At 31.6% G+C, this 21067-nt stretch overlaps 1 protein-coding gene across 5 annotated transcripts in view; it reads right to left on the bottom strand.

Annotated features, from left to right (window-relative positions):
• Positions 1–280: 280 nt before the first annotated feature.
• Positions 281–21067, bottom strand: part of LOC130449104 (uncharacterized) — a 294569-nt gene continuing 273782 nt past the window's right edge. For all 5 annotated transcript variants that reach the window (XM_056786776.1, XM_056786780.1, XM_056786777.1 and 2 more), the window contains 6 exons: positions 20777–20961; positions 10761–10955; positions 8641–8895; positions 5274–5461; positions 4784–4992; positions 281–660 (listed from right to left, as the gene is read on the bottom strand). In XM_056786776.1, coding sequence (XP_056642754.1) covers positions 518–660; positions 4784–4992; positions 5274–5461; positions 8641–8895; positions 10761–10955; positions 20777–20961 — 1175 coding nt within the window. In that variant the 3' untranslated portion in view covers positions 281–517. The remainder of the gene's footprint in view (positions 661–4783; positions 4993–5273; positions 5462–8640; positions 8896–10760; positions 10956–20776; positions 20962–21067) is intronic.

The following is a 21067-nucleotide window of genomic DNA, read 5'->3' as shown; positions in this document are numbered from 1 at the left end:
AGATTAACTGGTTAATGAGCCCAATAACGTATTCTGCATTTTTATGTTGACATATACACTTCTCCTTAGAGATGTAGCCACTTATGCGATAGAAATATGACCTTGGCAATATAAATACAACTACATTTAACTTCTGCAATATTTTATTTCATCATTATAAAGAAAAGGAAACATATTCTTGGTATCTTTAATATAGTTACTGTTTATAATAGATGCCTTTTTATTTTTATATCTGTGTATTTTATAATTCATCATGGGTTGGGGATTTCATATAACAAAAAACATAGAAAACATTTATTATGATAAGAAAATATAGTTTGTTAGAATTACAATTACCTAAAAAGGTATACATTAAATAACTAGTAATAAAAATTTACTTACAGCTTAAAATGATTATACATTTTTAAACTCATGTACATATCAATAACATATCAACAAACATTCAAAAATATCGATTATTAATAACATCTTTATAGGATTTCGAACATATTTTTTCATTAATTAACGAGTATGAACGTTATGATCCACGTGACTCTAGAGACGATCGCAATGATAATGAGCCTTCCACCCAAAAATTGGGTTTCTCCAGCATATTCTTCCATAATGACATTTCTCTTCCTGATGCATCCATCCAATCAACTGGCTTTCCGTAATGTTTTCCTATAAAAAATACATTTAATAATAAGATACAAACGAAATAAATTGAAGGAGGTATGTCTTATATTGAAGATATTAACTTTTGGTATGTCTTGTTGACATACATGTCATCTCATCTAGAAGAATTCCAGAATGCTAGGCATGAAATATTCCCAATAAGAAGGTCAACTTGCATCTAAATTTCAATAACACAAAATTAGTTCTGCCACTTACCAATCATGGCGCTAGTGTAATGAAAATGTATTTTTACTGTCTTAGGGTATGTTCTGTGATGCCAAGTTTGTATAAAGAATATCAAAAAGGAAAAAGAAAAACGGTTTTTAATAATACATCTTCAAATTAAAATAGGTTATGATTAGTAGGACAATGAATTCGAATAAGAGAATTTTTTTTGTGTAATCAATTTTAGTATAACCTGAGGAATATACATATATTTTTAAAATTCTCTTCAGTTTCAGAAGGTGGGCCAAAATTGATTCCATAAATGTTTATGCAATTCTAAGATACGAATTGTTTTTCATTTCTTGGATGTACTTCACTTTATCTACTATTAACAGCGCCTGTTGTCGCAACTTTTGTAACCTTTGACCCAGCTTATGAGACATAAGTAGCTGATTGGTTCCAATACAGCGTATATCTTTCTGGTCTATGTCAAGTCTTCTCAGTATTTGATGAGTTTATGATGTTGCCATCTGTCAAAAGCTTTGTTCTAATCTATTATTGGCCGTAGCAGTTCTGAACCAGTACTTGGATGCTTCTCTCTTATCGAGACCCCTTCTAAATCGGAATTTAAACGAGGCAATAGAGCTTTCGTATTTAATGGAAATTAAATTGTCGCATTTAGCGGACGAAACCGTTGTACCATATGTAGCGGAATCGTTCGGTGACAGACTCAACACGTTCTGGAGCGGACGCCATGTTTCTGAGCGCTTTTAATTCGTACTAAGTAGCGGCAGCGGAAGTGAAATTTGTTAAATCGATTGTGTTCTGTGATCAAACGTCAAGTTGTAACCTTTCTTAGAAAAAAAAATGATTGAATTTGTTTATTAAGATAATAATCAATTGGGACTACATGAATTATTCTCTATAAGATACACATTATAATTCTCTGAAAAGGAACTATACAAAGTACTTCCACATTTATCACTTAATGTAACACTTGTTCAATTTAATAAAAGTAACCAAAATAGTCTCTGTTTTGAAATTACACCTGTCATAAATTAACTAGACACAGAAAACAAAAAAGGTGTTGATAGCGAACGCTCAACATGCTCCCTACCGTTACCGTTACCGATAGGTAGCAGTAACGCTATGGAAGGAATAGAAGATAAACTGGAAAAAAAAGCTTGATCGATATACAACCGCAGTCTTCAGTAATGCAGTCATAGTCACTAATTGAGTTGCATTAATGTATTTCCGAAAATTACTTAAGTTCCTTGCGTAATTGATTTTGGTATAGTATTGAAATTTTATTTCCGAATCAGAGTTTCAGCAATATAGGAGTAGAGTGAATGAATATAGACGTGGACAAGCAACTTTTTTTTTATTTTCAATAAAAAAAATTACACAAATATTCATTCGATTCTAAAAGGAATTAGTTTTTTAATCGATGAATTCCACTTTTACGTTTTATTAAAAGCGCCTTGAGACATTTGCCTTCAAACAAATATAGTAAACACGAAATGACCTTAAGTGATCTTTTACAATTGTACATCAGTTATTATAAAAACCTAGTGCAATGGAACAGTCAGTATTCGAGAAATATTTTATTGTCAATGAAAAATGGCAAGTCATCCTTAAAAAGAAAAGTATGATGAAGAAATTCTTTACGAATGGTTTTATATTATTCAGTCATGCTTCAGTAGAATCATTTATTATCTTATTCTAACTGTAGTTTCATAGATGATATTAAAAATAATTGGTACAGTTTAATGTCAAGATTAAGTGATTACAATTTCACTTTGATTGTGAGATGTGCTAACAAGGAACGGAGACTGCACTGCAAATATAAATGCGATAAGTATACTCTGAAGAGAAATAAAAATCCAGTAGTTTCAAAACAATATTTTGAAAATAAGCTAGATAATCATTTTTCTAACTTTATATAAATATACTGTTGGGATTTATTAGTCAAGCCTTTCTTTTAAAGCTTATGGATATCAAACTTTTTCCTGTATTGAGGAAATGTTATTCTCATCAAGATTAAAGATAATGATGTATTTCTATATCTATAGTTGGTTACAGTTAAATTCCCTGTCAAACATTAGAATATATCACTGTTCTGATAAGTTTTGTGTACTCTACGGCTATAATTGTCGACCTATGTGACCAACCAAACCTCAGAGATAAAATGAAATTAGAGGAGTTGTAATTTCAAACAGTTTTCCAAGCTGAATATACTACCACTACATCAATACTTTCAAATTGATTACTATTGTTGATTATTTCCATTGTATCGAACATATCAGTCTCTATTTCTTGGTACATTGTTTGATTCATTTTCCACTTAACATTGAAAGATACTAGGACGTGGCTATCATAAGTGTGAGACCAACCATTACATATGGGCCAGTGGTTTGGGTTACTAGAACTAGTGTGAATACCATGAGGACCAATCTCGCAAAAGTACAATGACTGGCTTGCTTGTGTGCAACCGGGGTCATGGAACAGCTGCACTAGAAGTGATTCTAAGTCACCCACCTCTCCACATAGTACTGCAACGCGTGGCAGGAAAAACATCACCTGTTCAAAGACGTAATCACCATAGAAAAACCGTCCTAAATACTGACCAAACCTGGGACAAAAAAATTTACTTCGATACTAAGCTGTAGAAGTAAGTGGGATTATAACACCATACAAGAAATGAACAGAAATATCATTAAATGGTATACGAACGGATCTAAAACAGCAGACAACTGGAATAGGAGTGTACGGGTTCAGAAACAAACATTCTGAAAGTCTGAGCAACAAACTAAGCATTTTTGAAGCAGAAATTTATGTAGCTGAAAAATGTGTCCAATTCAATCTAGAGAGGAACTTTCACAAACAGGAGATCATCATCCTGTCCGATAGTAAGGAGCTTCAAGCTCCAATATCATAAAATCAAACGAGCTAGGCAAGAAATGGATTTCTACATTGGACGGGACGCACCGGAGGGAAGGAAAATGAAATAGCTGATAAGTAGCACGCTAGCCCAATTATAGGGATAACCTACAGGGACTGAGACAGGCAAAGGCTGTCCTGGGAAACTATAACCAGAGAAGATATGTTGAATGTAACTAACAGTAATCCTACGGGTCTACTTGGCAGAAAATGTGGCGTGCAGATTCAGAGCACTACACCTGGGAGCGTATGAAATAGAAGATGAAGATCTCTGGTAGCTACATCCATTCCACATTCTGAACTTCTCCAGTATCGCAGCAAGAAATGGGAACATAATAGATCCTCGGGGTCGCAGTGTATATGATACCCTAATATCCAAACACACTTCTTTTTTCAAAATCAAAACGAAAAATAGGGAAAATTTGTTCCAGTTCATAATCATAAAATACTAGATTAGGGAGACTGGTTTTCACGAAATAACTGAAATGATTGTGAGAAGAGGTATGTTGGATAAACTAAGAAGTGTATTAAAGTGATAAATATAATAATATAAATTTATAAAGAAATGTACCCAACAATACATTGTGAGAAGCTTCCAACAACATTGATATTGTTTATATAGGGAAAAATGGCTTATTCCTTACAGTGCGAATGAATGTGAAATTTCCCGTTAGGTGTGTTCGAATATAAAGTGGTGTTTGAACTGAAATTCTTTTACCTTCAGTCTTTGAAGACGATAATTTGATTATTGAAACGTGCATTAGACAACGTAATTGTGAGTGTTGTTATAGTGTAAAAAAGTATTGTGAAAGTCGCTAAAATCATTTGATGTAAATAACATAGAGTAAAAAAAGAAGAAGACGCGGAGTAGCGAGAACTTCGTTGTGTGCTTTCGCTTCAAGTTTAGAATATTGACTTCATGTCTTTATGTAAAATACTTTTCTGTAATAGAAGGCTTCCGTAAGGTAACAAGGTTTGGTTACTAAACTAGATTACACAAATAACAGTTAACTTACGCTCTTACCTGTTCCAAGTGAAAATCTCACACCTCCCAAGAATTCATTACTAGCCAGTCTATCGTGATCCCATACAGTTAATTCTAAACATCTTTCCGCTAGTTCTTGTAATGAAACGTCGTCGTATACAAAAGTATAATTCCATACCGGATTGGTTGTTCGTCTCGCAATTGGAGTTTTTTGTTTGGAACTTCGACCTTTGTCTGGGAGAAGATAACTAAAAAAATAAAATTATAACCAATCAACTGTTAAATTTAATAAAATAAATTTAGTAATTTTTCGTTAAAATAAGAGGTTTTGAGGATAAAGAACATGTCAAATCCCACAGTAGATCTAATTAATTTTTCAAAATTATCTTGTAATAAGAAATAGAGAATACATTATGAAAGTGTGAATTGTTTGTCTTATTACTTACGATTATAATTACAAATTACTTGAATAAGAACAAAGTTTCTAAGAGAATATGCAGTTTTCAATTATTATCCCAATCACACTCACCTTTTACAGAATGGATCAGATGTACCATTAGCTTTAACCGCAGTTAAAGATTTAGCTTCTTTAATTAAAACGTGTAGCGCTCCTCTTGATCTTTTACCTTTCTTTTGAATTGTCATATCTGGAGGAACGAATTTCAAACACACTATTATATCGCCTTTATATGAAGAAACGTCTTCGAAAGGTTCCGTCTGTAAACAAGTTATTTAAATATTATTTAGAATAAAAATTGATTCGTGGATTGAATTCAAGTGATAATAGACAAAGAAATGCTTTATTGTAAGAAAATTGTTACAATTTGTAGACAAAAGCTTGTAAAAAATAAAAAACAAACATAAAAATAACTAAATAAAGATTCAAATAAAATAAACTTTCAATATACAGAAGAAAACCACAATGAGTAACAAAATTATAGGTGATAGTAATAGGTAATAATTAGTATATAAGTCCATAGTAAAGTTAAACCAGTATGCAACATGGCCGGAATTCAATATTATTATTAGAGTCATTTACAAAGTAGAAGGTACTTTCCAGTAAATATGCTCTCAAATTATTGCTAAATGCAGGAAAAGATGATATCGATTTGATTTCAATTGGCAACTGATTGAGCATTTCTTTGCATTGTAAAAAAAGAGCCCTTAACTATTTATGGACGTGGAGTATGTAGGGAAAGGTCGTGCTCCGCGTTACTAAGTGGATAGCCGTGCAACGATCTTTCTGAAATTGGAGAAGCGTGGTTACGAATTAGGCAAACGGATTCAAAGATGAATAAGTTTCAGAATTTTTAATTTTTTAAAGAAGTCCCTGCAATGAGCACTGTTGTTTGGTCCGAGTAAATATCTAACACCTTTTGTAGTTTGAAGTTTTCGCTCAAATTGAGTTACACACTACGTACCTCAGAAGGGAAGGGTATATCGGAGATGTGACTCAATGAGGGCATAATACACTGTTAAGTGGGTAGGTAAGTTCAGTTCTTTGGAAACTGATCTCAGCGCAAAGCAGGAGGAACGTAATTTTTTAGATAAGGCGGCAATATGTAACTCCTATTTCAAGGAATTGTCCACAACAAGCCCTAAGAAGTTTACAGATTACAGATTTACGTCAATGGTGGTGTTATTTAATAAAAAAGGCTGTAATGTATTTTTATATGATAAAACTTTGGTTTTAGAAACGTTGATACTGATTAGAATCGCACCATAATTTAATAGTGATCAGGTTCTATGAAGTCCTATGAAGTAATCAGGGTTGCTCGAAGAAAAACTAGTGTCGTCTGCAAATAGACATATTTTACCACTGATGTCTAGATAGGTGATGTCGTTTATAAACAGAAGAAATAAAATAGGGTCTAGTACTGAGCCTTGGGGCACTCAACATTCTATTGGCTTGCAAGAAGACATCGTTATATCAACCCTTACAAGCTTCTGTTGGTAAGGTATCCCTTAAACCATGCGAGAGGTGTTTCCCTGAAACCGTAGTAGTGCAATTTGTTAGTTAAAACATTATGATTAACACAATCGAAAGCCTTAAAAAAATCACAAAAAGTTGTTGCAAGGGAGTGATGGCCGTTTAGGCTAGAGTACACATTATTTAGTAGGGATTATTTGTAGTATCATTTGTGCGTTTGTTACTTAAAATCCCAAATTTATGGGTATAAGTATTTTATATTTAAACAGAAATGATAAAAGCCTCCTTTTGACCCAACTTTCTATGATCTAAGATAACTTTGAAAGAATGCAATTTGGCGATAATTCGATGCTTGATTCTTCTCTTCTCCTTTATGCAGAAGTATAATTATAGCCGTCTCAAGGCAATTGGAAATTTCTTTAGAAATCAAAGAAAAATTGGCAACGCAATAATAAGGTTTATGTAAATATGGGCAAGTGAAATGAAAATAGAATTGAACACGATTGAACCTATTGGGCTGACAGCCATTCATAGACCTTAATCTAAAATACAATCTTTTTACACAATTTCTGAACATGACGTCTAACTCTACTCAATCTCTAGACAGTTCATCACAATGCTCTCTTAATAAAGCTTTGATGCCTGTTATATTTCATTTAATTTTCAAGTTCTTAATAAAAGTGTCGATTTAGTGATTTAATTATTTGAAATGAAATACAAACGAGGGATTCTAAAGATTTAATTAACTCATTGTCGTTAGAAAATGCGGAATCAATTCGAACTTCGATTCATTGATTTGGCCATCGTTTTTATCGAGGCGATGAATTGTTTTAGTGAAAGAAGACATTTTTTTTCTGTTAATGGGGCCATTTGTTTCTGGTTTCCGTTCTCAGTCGGTCTAATAATATACAATAATAGTCTCTGTTAGATGTGTTTACATTACATACATTAGTGTATGCAATATGTTTCACAAAAAACAACTTTTACCAATTATAGTCCGTTCAAATAAATGCCATTTTGATTCTGGTGTCTGGTGGTCTCATGCATGAACACGTGTTGATGACATAGGTTTTTTTGTTAAAACGCATTATTTGCTTAACGCAAATTATTCCAATTGAGTCTTAGAAAAGAAAATGCGATGTTTTGCGACTGGCGTAAGAAATACAAGGTAAAAAGTACTGATGAAAGTGCCATTTTCCGAAATCAAATTAGTACTGTAAAGTTGACTTTACAGTACAGTATGAAAAAAAATCATTTTACAAAACTTCATCAAATAACTAGTTGTAGTTAATGCCTCAAAATTTGATAGGTTTAGTTTGAGGGATGGTGCTTCTAAATAATATCAAAAAATGACTTATCCTTACCTCTATCAGTTAAACCAAAGACTTTCGCGTCTTCTTTGCATACAATTATAAAAAAAAATATGTATTTTGAAATCACGGACATATGACACATAATAACTTGTCAAGTATGTCAGGTATTCAATACAAATTAGTACTCCATTCCACTTCAAATATGCGTGAAAATTATTATTTGACTTATCAGCCAATGCATATTTCATAAATAAAACGGAAAATGTACTTTCGATTGATATAAATAATTTATAACAAAATATTTCCTAACAAATGTACATTCTTGGATACACATGTAGCCCAACATTAAATTTCATTTTGCGTGATATAAAGCCTTGGTATTTTCCTGAAAATTCAACCTTTTGGTTTTAGATCATGTTATACTATGTTAGTAACATACCTCTAGTCAGGATTCTACTGAAATAGGGGGGGTATTTTTTCCAAAATAATATATGTGGAATCTAATACAATTATCTCAGTTACCACAAATTGACTGATCTATTTATTTCTTAAATCAGATACAATAGAAAAAAATACTTATAACTAAAATCATCAAATGGATAAAATGGATATATATTTCCCGAAATTTTATTTTTCATTAATACGTCACTTACCCTTTCTTGTAGATTGTACCACTTGGGTGTAGGATCATCAAAAACTTTATTCTCTAAAGTCATCATGACCTCCCCAAGGAAATCATTTCTACCAAACATATCCGAATGCCAAACAGTTAACCACAAAGTTCTTGTTTCTAAACCGTTTAAAGAAATGTGGAACTTGAGACATTCGTCGAAGACCGGATTGAGCGTGTGTTTTTTCACTTTCGTTTTTCTTTTGCCGCTTTTTGATTTATCGGGCAATAGATATACCTGAAAAATAGATTAATGTTATTTTGAATCATTATTTGGTTAAAAATCATTTAAAATATTTGTTTTTATTCGTAGATTCAATATTTGTTTGAAAGAAGTAAAGGAAAAAGCTTGAGTAGTAGCTATAATCCAAGTTATAGTATTACAACTTTAAGTGAATACCTAGAAGCCACAGCTGGGAATCAGTCTTACAAATCTAAGCCTTGTTTAACTCTGCCAAAATAGAGCAACTAAATTTTGGTGAAGAATCTATGGGCCACTATAGTTGACCGAGCATCAGTAACTAATTAGAAACGATAGTTCTGGATCTACAACTTGGTAAGTAGTTAATCAAGGCTGAGTAATGATAAAATGAATTCGAATTGATGGTGTAACGTATACTAGATGAAATGAATACAATTACCCGTCAAGAAAGAAAAAATCGTGACTAAGGTTTGAATTTTGAGAGTTGAATAAAACTCTTGAAATACGAGTGGATTAGGTTCATCCTAGACTCATCAACATTTTTAGACTTAGCTTCAATATCGCTACATTAGAGTAAGGTGAAAAATTTATCCACTATTCATTAATTTCATGTTATGTAATAGTTCTTGTAATCACGTAACGACAAAACTACATATTTTGACTATGGGAATATGATTGCTTTCATCTGTCTCCAATACGTGAAAACTGCTGCTTTGTATAAATCATCATGTATGAAATAGAAGTCTAAGATTTCTGGCTGCTACAGCCATTCCATATTCTGAACTTTCTAAGAGAAGGAATTAATTAGTTGTAAACACTGGCTTCCCCAGTATCGCAGCAATAAAGGGAGCCACAATAGATCCCTTGGGTCACGGTGTAGAGATACTCTAACATATACGTACATATATTTATTTATCTATATGATTATTTTGTATGTTTCGTATCTGAAGCCCAATTCTCCCCATAATTAAAAATTAATAGTTTTCAAACAATTCGTATCTCTAAATAAAACCCCTTACATTATGTAAAAAGTCGTGGTTGAAAATATTAATCGGCGATTGAATCATTTATTCCAATTTATACACTCTCTGTATAATATTAATTTTAGTGAAATAATCAGTGCACGTAAAAAATGACAGTCACATAATAGTTTCAGCTGATAAGTTTTAAAACGGCTTCTGTTAATATCCATGTTAAAATCTGACCTGAATCAGATGCTTCAATTAATATGCATGCAATAATTGCACTAACCTTGTGAACTTTAAAGGTCGAATTGTATACATATTTGGTTTGAAATAAATGAAACTTGGCAACGATTATTTATACCTATTTATATATTTTGGCGTTCATGTCCTTAAACTTTGTTTTCGATTTATTTTCAGAATGTTTATCTTGTTTGTTGTGATTTTATTTTCAGTTAACGGAAATGTAGGCAAATCCTTCAAAAAAGAAAGATTTTCCCTTCAATATATTCAAACGATTGGAAAAATATTATCGCATTGTATGCATGAAAATATCGTCTATTTTGGCTGAAGATTTTTTGCGAAGAAGTGTATTCGTAGATCCTTATAGAGATTCAAGTGAGCTATAATGTTTCTAAAAATTTTTAAATTTCTCCAGTTCATTTTTAAAATTAATGTTTTCTCACTTGAATTATTTAATAAAAAGTTTTTAACGTATTTCTTTACATAATTTAATAATAAATTTAATAGTTTAATTCATTTACTGTAACGGTATTAATCCAAGATACAAACTATCAAAGCTAAAGCCTTTATTTTGATTCACTTATGGAAATTTTCAAACTTCTTTGTCGTTGTTTTTTTTTTTATTTTATCGTACCAATTATATATTTTTGCAGTTTAAAATTATCGATTTTTAATAATAAAAAATATAGTACTCACTTTAACATAAGGATCTGATCTATTCCTTTTTATATCCACAGGCGCCAAATCTCTGCATTGTTTAATTTGAATTTCTAATGCACCAGCTTTGTAGTTGTATTGTAAACCGAATTCTACTTGCCCCCTAACAGCAACTGAGCCGTACCTGCCTTCTCCGGCTCCAGAGTACACGCTCGCCATTGAATCCGAGCGAGCCTGCAAATTTAATAAATTAAATTCATAATTATACTTAATGAAAATGACTTATAGTAAAAGCATTATTTCAAATAGGACCTTTCCAAAAGTCTGTTAATAGATCTACGTGGACTAAGGTTAGGTTAGGTTATATTTCCAAATTAAGGAATGAAAAATAATGTTTACTCCCCGTATAAAATTCGGTCATCTAACCAACCGCCGACTCATCAGCTTCACTGTTTACCAATGAAAACATCGAATCGTAAACATAAATGCATTTCTATTGACTGAATCTGTCGGAAGGTGTATTTACACAATTTCTTCGAAATATTCCTGCCAGAGAGTCTGCGATAAGCGGTGGCGGCTCTCGGTGAGATTTATTTAATTGATAAATTTCTTTAAATAAATAGAAATATGGCGTTCGTTAGACCATGGGTGAATGAAGAAAATGAAATTGTACAGTATAGTGAGAATGAAGACAGGTATGAATTTAATAATAAAGATTTAGATATACAAACAGAGCAAGTTATTTTGAATATATTCGAATGTTTAAAAAAAGAAAACATCCAGCAATCTACAGTATTTTTTTTCGAATATATTTGAAACGGCCTCATATTTTGCATTATATTTCATTTATTTCTAGCAAATTTCTTTGATTATATTAGTTTCTTTTATTATAAATTGAAGAAATAAATTTGTAAATTTAATTTTGAAGTTATAATTTGCTTATGTTATAACGCTAGTGAAGAAATTCTTGATATTTTCTTTATAAAAATCTTTCAAGATCTGTCTATGTCCCACAATAACCGATAGAGAAATTCAGAAACAATAATACTGAAAAAAAAATTCCGACTATTTTTCATAGGGTTATAGGGAAATTTAAAGATAAATCGACAAAAAGTTTATAAGAAAGGGGTTTGAAGAAGAACTGTAAAACTGAATCGAAGGATTTACTTAATCGAATTGATGTGAAGAACTTTGATCTAAAGTAAAACAATTTTAGCCAAGGAAAAGGTGATAATACAATCATTATAGGAATTACTAAATTAACTAGAGTAAAGAAATTTTCCATTTATCGAGTAGTCACGAAAGGGGTTGCTGTGGATCATTCACAAAACCGAAAAACATGTGAAGAAAAACAGAAATTAGTTGACAAAGCTACTCAAGATTTTATGTGTAGGACAATTTATAGTTTATATAAGGAGAACAGGATCGCGACATTAGAAGTAATACAGCAAAAGGTAGCAGATTATCCAGAATACAATTATACCAGTTTAGAAACATTGCGTCAAGTTTTGTCAGCAAAACAAAAAACGGATGGTAATAATCGAATCATCAAGGATAGTTTAATGGCGGCAAAATTATTTGCGTCAGATAAAAGACTATCGAAGTTCTAATAGACACATAATTCATCTAGATGAAACATGGTGTGGTAGTCACGATGTAGTAAATTTGGTTGACAATAGTAAACATTGCTGTTTGAATGACCCATGTTCCTAAGGGAACGCATTATAATAGTACACGCTGGAAGCAAAGATGGTTTCATGCTTACTGCTGTATTAATATCTACTAAAAAAAATAAAAACTGTACAGCTGACTATCATGAAGATATGACAGTAAAATTATTTGAAAAGTGGTTTTATGAACAGCTTTCACCATAGTCAGTAATCGTTATGGACAACGTACCCTACCACTCGTGGCAACTCAATTAGATACCAAATAATAGTAGTAACAAAGTTCAAATTTTAGCGTTGATGTCTGAAAAAGATATTCCTTTTCCTTTCAGTGATCGTAAAAAAGGCCCAACAAACGAAGAATTGCTTACTGTTATTAAAGGTCTAAAGTTAGAGAAAATTTATTATATTGACAAGCTGTGCAAAGAACAGGGTCATACACTTCTCAGACTACCTCTTTACTATTGTAAATTTAACCCTATAGAATTAATATGGGCAAACGTAAAACCCGAATTACGAAAATATAATCAGTCTCCAAAACTGAGTAAAGAGCTTTGGGAAAACTGTGTTGAACATGTTATCAAAGAAGAAGATGAGTATATGGTATTACCATCTTTACAACCCATCATAATTCAATCAAATGATGACTTTAGTTCAGACGATTCTTACAACCATTATTTTTTATAAAGATACTTTGGAATGGAAATCTTTTTTTTTCTTTTCTTTTATTACCAAAGAATTCATTTTCCTCTATGGTTTTTGCTCTGAAATTTCGTTTTCCAATGAAAAAAATAAGGTACAAAAAAGGCTCAGTTCACGTCTATTACCCTGTTTAAACCAAACGCCATTACAGGTAGGTACATTTTACTCGTCTATTTACGTTTTATAGTATATTCAGTTGTAGCAAGTTAATAAGGTATAATAATGATTTTTTTCTAAGTTCCGAGTAGGACTACAATAAAGGGCATGTCTTAATAATGGCGTATAACTTCCAATTTATAATAATTCGATTGCCTTTTAACGAATATTTTCTCGCATAACATATACATATTTTTAAAAGTATTTATAAAAATAATAAATTTATAAAATGAGGTATCTACGCCTATGGTAGATTAAACAAAATTGTCGGCAAGGGTTATAGGATATAAGTTTTTATATCTGCAATTGATATATGAAGAACTATACATGATATTAGGCTCTTCATACCACGTGGTTCAGAATGGCGTTTCAAAGTGTGAATTGATATTTTTGTATTTGTTGAAAGTGATTTAATCAGGATCTTTTTTGTTATGAAATACATACATACATTTGAAGATATTGATGCAGGAAAATCGGAATATGAATCGGAGTGATGCCAATATTTCTACTAGAACTGATTACAATTCAATATGCTACATTAGGCTGTAGCTGTGTGGCAGACTAAACATGTCCAAATCGCTCGATCTGAAGAAGTGTAAAATAGATTACTGAATCTTATCCAATAAGTGTTTGTTTTTCTTTAAGTCTACAATAACAGACTTGACACTCTTCTTCTGGTAATGCCTATCCGGTCGGGATTTTGGCGAATAGCACGGCTATTTTAACTTTGTTAAGCCAGTAATAATTCTGGTAGTTGAGGCAAATCTTGAGGTTTTGAAGTCAAAAGTTTCTTTTTCGTTACTGTCCTCTAGGACCGTATATTTTATCTTGAAGAGTTAGCTGCAGCAAGACATATCGATTTTCATTTCGTGTTGATATCCTCCTATAACACTAGATGCTCTTTATCATGTGTTATAATTTTTGTCTTCTAAACCGTCTAATAAATCTATACGGATATGTATGCTGCTGTTTCATCATACGAAATGTACGTTTTTGCTTTGTATAAAATTGAGTAGAAGATTTCAGAATTATCAGAGTTTAAAACTATGGAAAAGCAAAAAAAGCAATCAATCGAATCTAAGAGACAGTTAACAACTTTAGTTAACAACTAGTAAAAATTAATTAAACTAGTTAAATGATATGATATTTTATGCATTTTCGTACTTTTATTTTTTTAATTTTTTATAAATAAACAAATGCCTATGGTTGATATACAATAGGATTTTAAGTGAGTAGGGTTAGTGATGAAAAGGACGTACTAATTATCGGCTGCGAATAAACTTTGCACTAAGTGAAGAAAAACATAAATTGCTAACTTCATCTTCTTCCATTGACATTTTAGTTTCAAATTCAGGTACGTCAGACACTACGTTGAGAGTGGAGCTAATTCCAACAATATTATTAAATTATATAATCATTCTATTGAATATGACTAATATCTTCTGTCACTCAAGCTCCAAAATAAATTTTATAACTAATTCAATCAGTTTATTTACTTTGAGTTTATATTTTTTCATAGATGGAGTTGGTCTACCGTGTTAGATGAGCTAAACATATTTCAATTACTTTTGAAAAAACCTGTTTTACTTCATATGTAAGTATAATTCTTCCAATATCAATTGCAGATTATAAAAACCTTCGTCCACAATTTTGTTTTATCTGTTATAGGCGTAGATATCTATTTTTATAATTTATTATTTTTATAAATACTTTTAAAAATATGAATATCTTATGCGAGAAAGTATTCGTTAAAAGACAATCGAATCATTATAAATTGGACGGCATTATACGCCATTATTTAGAAAGATGTACTTAATTGTATTACTACTTAGAACTAGGAAAAAAATCATTATTAAACCTGGTTTAACTTGCTACAACTGAATATTAAATTATAAAACGTAAATAGACGAGTAAAATGTACCTGCCTGTAAAGTTCATGTTTGGTTTAAACAGGGTACCAGACGTGAACTGAGCCCTTTTTGTACCCCATTCGTCTATTAGAACTTCGGTAGTCTTTTATCTGTCGCAAATAATCTTGTCGCTATCGAACTATCTTTGACGATTCGGTTATTACCATCCGATTATTCAGTTTTTTGTGTTTAAAACCACATGCCGACAAAACTTGACGGAATCTTTCTAAACTGGTGTAATTGTATTCTGGATAATCTGCTACCTTTTGCTTTATTACTTTTAATGTCTCAACTCTATTCTCCTTAAAAAAATTGTGAACATTCGCCTTCCGACAGCTTCGACCAATAGAAATGCGTTCAAGTTTATGATTCGATGTTTTCATTGGTAAATAATGGAGATGTTAGTCCGGGTTTTACACGGGGAGAAAACATTATTTTTCATTTCTCAATTTGGTATGAGTGCCGTGAGTATTTATGAAATATTGATTGCTCCTCGCATAACTGTCCTCTGTAATTGATATTGGAAGACCTATATGTCTTACTTCACGCAGAGTGCTTAAGTTCCTTATTAAATGCCTGATGTGAATTCAAATCTTATCCATACGATATATTTGGTTGCCTAGTATCCTAACTTAAGATTTTTTTAAAATCTTTTTTTATAACACAATATCAATAAAAAAATTTCATTTCTTTGAGTATCTTCATAATACCTTTTTAACACATTTCACCCTTCTCTACATGGCGTTTATGAAATCCTGATTATTATTTTTAAGCACGCCTGAGCCAGCCACAGTTGCCATATGTATTTAATTTTTTAGAATTTCATTTCATAGTTTGACTAATAAACGAGTAAACGAGTAAACGAGCGATAATTATTCAGCACGTCATAGTAAATTTTAAATTTTGCAACTCTGCAAGTCCGTTTCCACAACACAATACTTGTTAGCGACGCAAATGATTAATATCTGTATTACGTGCTAAAAATAAATAAGAATTCAGCCGCTCTCCAATGGGTTTAACTAAATTGATTAATGACAATTATATGGAATTTGTAGTACAGGTACAAGTAAGCGTTTAATCAAATATAAAAAATAATTTGCAGTATAAACAATCTTAGATTTAACAAATTGAACGTGTCACAAAAAATTCAAAATAAACGCAGTGATGTCTACAACATAACCTGTATGTATAAGGAAAATTGGTTAATCATCAAAAGTTCAACTGTATATTTTTATTAATATTGATATGCATAGTGTATCACGTGCTTCCTAAGTTGGAAGTTGATTTATTCACGTTCAGAGGTGTTGTTATTAAAAATGTATCGTATTTTAAAAATAAGACTTTTATCAATAATTGATATAATGATTATACAGCTTTTTAAATGAACTCAATATTAAAATACTCACAAATATATTTCAAAAAATAAAACGAACTTCACATCTTTATTCACAAAATACATCAACAGCAAAAGGTATATTTTTATCAACAGTTTTAATTACACTGGATCGTTTATCCAGTAACAACCCATATACAATTTCATGCTGTACCTCAATTGTGTCATTGTTAAAGTATGTAAGAACATAGATTGTTTGGTGTCAACAGCGAGATTATCTCTATTATGAGTAAAAGTACAACTAAGATAAATTTTATCAGTATCAGATACTTTATTTCATTTGTTATGTATCTATACAGAGTGAGTTTTATATATGAAACGCCTCAATTATCTTCTAAACCGCTTGTACGATTTATATAAACTTTTGTGTACAAGGGTCTTGTGGTACGACCGGTATTATGGTGGTATTTACATTTTTGTCAGATCTTTCCTTTTTCCGGAAAAATAATGAACTTTCTTATTTCAAATATTGTATATTTTTCGCTTTTCGAAACCCTTAAGAAATACTTATTATTTGACATTTAATTCTCTCTATACCCAAATGCCATAATTTCGGAGTGGTAGCTACATTTGCGTTATCTCCGCCGAATAACAAATATAATAACAAATTTGACGTTCCAATAAATTATTATTGTTAAAGTTTATTGAAAGTCACAATGAATTGTTGATTGAAAATGAACGACTTGATATTTTAATTATATGTGGTGTGTATGTCAACAAGAAAGTGTATTATCTTTAATAATTTATATCCTAACCAAAATCCCATAACAAGATCCACTGTCAGTAAATTAGTAAAAAAGTTTAACTAAGCGGGTTCAGTAAAAGATTTATCCAAATCAGGACGCCGAAAAACTGCATCAATTGTAAACAAATCTTAAGATGTTTGTGTCAGGTTTAAAGACAAATATACAGGGGACTTGATATTTCGCAAACATCCTTAATGTAAATTTACGTGATAATAAATTCTATTCATACAAGGTAACATTAGTTCAAGCGTTGTCAGATATGTTTTGCGATGAGGCCACTTTTTGTATTAATGGAAACGTAAATGGGCATAATTGTAGATACTGGTCACGTAACAATCCTCCTCAATATCCCTAAAAACTGAATGTATACGCTGGAATAATAGGCGACAAAGTAATTGGTCTCTTTTTCATTGAGGGTAATTTAAAGGGTCCGGCGTATTTAGATTTATTGGAAAATAGTATTAAACCTGAGTTGGTTCGGATATTTCCAAATTTAAGTGGATATCTTCAATTCATTATTAGAAATTAAAAATAAAAATATTTGATTTCCAGTGAGTCACTTAAAAAACATCGTTAATAGAATAAAACCTGCTAATATTCAGGAATAGCATTATCACAGAGATAAAAAGAATTGTCTTTTTGTATTGAAGTAAATGGACACATTTTGTGCTGTAATCGCCGTAATGTACAATATTTATAGTAACTTTGGCGAAGATACTGTAAATGTATCTATAGCTCCGAAGTTATGGCATTTAGGTATAGAGAATATTACAATAAAATTTATAGCGTGATCTATCTGACAACAATGTAGATACCATCATAATACCGGCCATATCAAAAGACCTTTGTGCACAAAAATTCATAAAAATCGTACAAGCTGTTTTCGAGATAATTGAGGCGTTCCATACATAAAACTCACTCTGTATAATAATATATTATAGAATGACGTGTCGTATACCGTACGGTTTCTACGGATGCGTTGCTTATTGAGATGTGACAGAAATTTCTTGTATGTACAACACCTTCGTTACCAAGAATGCATGTTGCCCGATGAAAATGGTGATAAAGCAAAAATAGCTCGGTTTTTCTTTTGGAAATATATTATTTACTTCTTACTTCATCTAAAAATGATGAGGCACAATTTTAATATTTTTAAAATATTGTAAAATTAATATTTTTTGCTTGGGGTTTCTGCTACCGATTTTAAATTAACCCACCCACTCAAAATGAGGGTCAAAATTGAAATTGGAATTAACATTCATATTTCAACAATTGTAGAAAAAAATTCTTGGTAGGCCGTTTCGTTTCAACACATTTTTGATAACTGAAATATTAACCAAAATGGAAGTTGTAATTGATTATAAAATGTCCTGAGCTTCCACAATATTGTTGTATTTTGGTTCTAGTGACGCTAGACGGTGTATAGATTCTACGTTCTACACTTTTTGATATTTTCATTTTTAGCCATAAGGTTATCGATATAAAATGCTGGAATTCCAACACCCATGGCTTTTTAGAGATTAAAGATCTACTCTTGCACTAACTAAAATAGATGCAGATGCCATCGGAAATAGTCTCCTAAATATAATTTCCGTAATTGCGAGTAAAGTTCGGTCTATCTTTTGCTATGGTCGCAAATTTATCGATTCCCAAGGGCTATTTTGTACATTTGACATTTTGGTAATTTAAAAAACCTTGTTTCGTCCATCCCTAGTCCTTTTAATCAGAGGAAGTAAAAAAAGAAAAAAACTCGTGATGAAATTTAAGATTGTACAATATGCAGGACCATTTAGAATTATAATTATTAGGCATTAGGTTTTGAGGAATATTTGTTTACGATCTCTCGCTATAAATTTTTTATTGATAAATTAAGGAAGAAAACACATAGTTAACGGTACATGAATCTTTACACCATTCCTAAAATTTAGCATCCTTACCAGCATTGCTTGTTCTTGGTCTTGCAGAGAAAGCATCACCAAGACCAGCTTTAGGTCCGCAAGACCCAGAGCGAGCATGCAATTTTTATTTATTCAAATATTCTTCTCAATTCTAGTATCAAAATAATTTAGTCGAAATATACATTAAAAATTTTCTTGATCGTTTGTGAAGTATTGAGAAATAGTTAGGACTGATTAAAATCTTCACATAAGCTCTATTATGTATGTAATTATTAAACTATAGGAAGCAATCCCAAACAGAAAAATACGGGGGTTGTTTATTTTCAACCTCCGATTGTACATTATGATCGCCAACATCTTATCCTCTGAAACGCTTTGTCACTGGCGATTCGAACAGGTTATTTCCCGTTACACATAAACATGGTTGATTTTCTTGATAACGGGGGTTAAGTTTGTCTCTACAAACGACATTGTACTCTATCGTTAATGAACAATTATGCTACAGAAAAGTTTTCGCCTGCTGGATCTCAACAATATTGACTGACCTAACCACAAAACTCGCGCTGATTGGGTGCAGCTTTGGAGTTTCTTCGTCATGAATGAATTGAAATCCATTGTGACAGGTGATGAGACGTGGACAAGCCCGAAATGACAATCACCTGAATTCAAATTCCGTAAGATTATGACAACTATTTTGTGGGAAGAAAAAGGTTGCTTGTTGTTTTGCATGTTGATTGGAACAACAATTAATGTAGGTTCATATTGTGAAACTTTGTGACGCTTATGGAGAGCTATTGGAAAAAATCGAAGAGGCATGCTGATATCTGGAATTTTTCTCATCTACGACAATGCCCGTCTCCATAGCGCTCGTGTAACCTAATGACTCTTTCAGCAACTTCAATGGGACATTTTCGAAAAACCATCAAAACGTCCCGACGTAGCTCCGAGTGATTTTCATCTTTCTCCTGAACTGAAGTAGTGACTTGGAGGGCGGTGCTTCCTAATTTCCTGATTATAGAATTAAACTATTTTCTGCATTATTTCTGCTTTTTGAACACTTTATTATAGCTGTAGAGTATATCCCTCATACAAATTTTAAGACAGACATAATAATTTTGATTTAGTTCAAATTAAATTATGATATTATGAAAATTTGGAAATATATTTAAAATAAGTGTCACAATCCCGGTATAAAAATGGAGTGCACCTTTATTTTATTAACAAAAAATCCTGTGGTGATAACTGTGAATAAACAGAATATTTTATCATTTCACGGACACACTTGTACAAATGATTTCTCAATTCGAAATGTATTTATAATATTTTTTTGTAAAAAACTTTATCGCTGAAGTGATTAATGGTCACAAACCAAGTTTCCTTAATTCTTTATTTGAAATTTTAAAAAGTATAATACTTGCAAGAGTCTTGGTACAAAACCAAGACTGGACTCTGTGAGACAAAGACTACAAATGCAAGATCAAGTCGAAGACTAGATCTTGTCTTGCATTTACTTTTTTAATTTTTTAGTTATTTGTTTGGAAAGTATTCGAATCATAGCAATGCTTTATCTTTATGTTACTCACCCCTAGAGTAGACAGGCTCGCTCTTCCGTGTAAACTGACTATCCTGTCAAGATCTTCTTCATGATGCCAATCGTGACCGATTCGTTTTGAAATGGAAGTCACCGGGCTGGTGGTAGCACTTTTTGTACCATTTCGAGGTGATGCAAGCATAGGAGATGAATGAGCTTCAGAAACTCCACTTTCATCTGGAAACAATTAAACACCCTAAGTATTAATAGATCTCAGTTTCATACTGAAAAATTGAAATTGTATTATATACAAATAGAATAATATTACTTACTACAACATGCA

Source organism: Diorhabda sublineata, chromosome 9, assembly GCF_026230105.1.
Source record: "Diorhabda sublineata isolate icDioSubl1.1 chromosome 9, icDioSubl1.1, whole genome shotgun sequence".
NCBI lineage: Eukaryota > Metazoa > Arthropoda > Insecta > Coleoptera > Chrysomelidae > Diorhabda > Diorhabda sublineata.
This window is presented reverse-complemented; position numbering and strand designations above follow the sequence as displayed.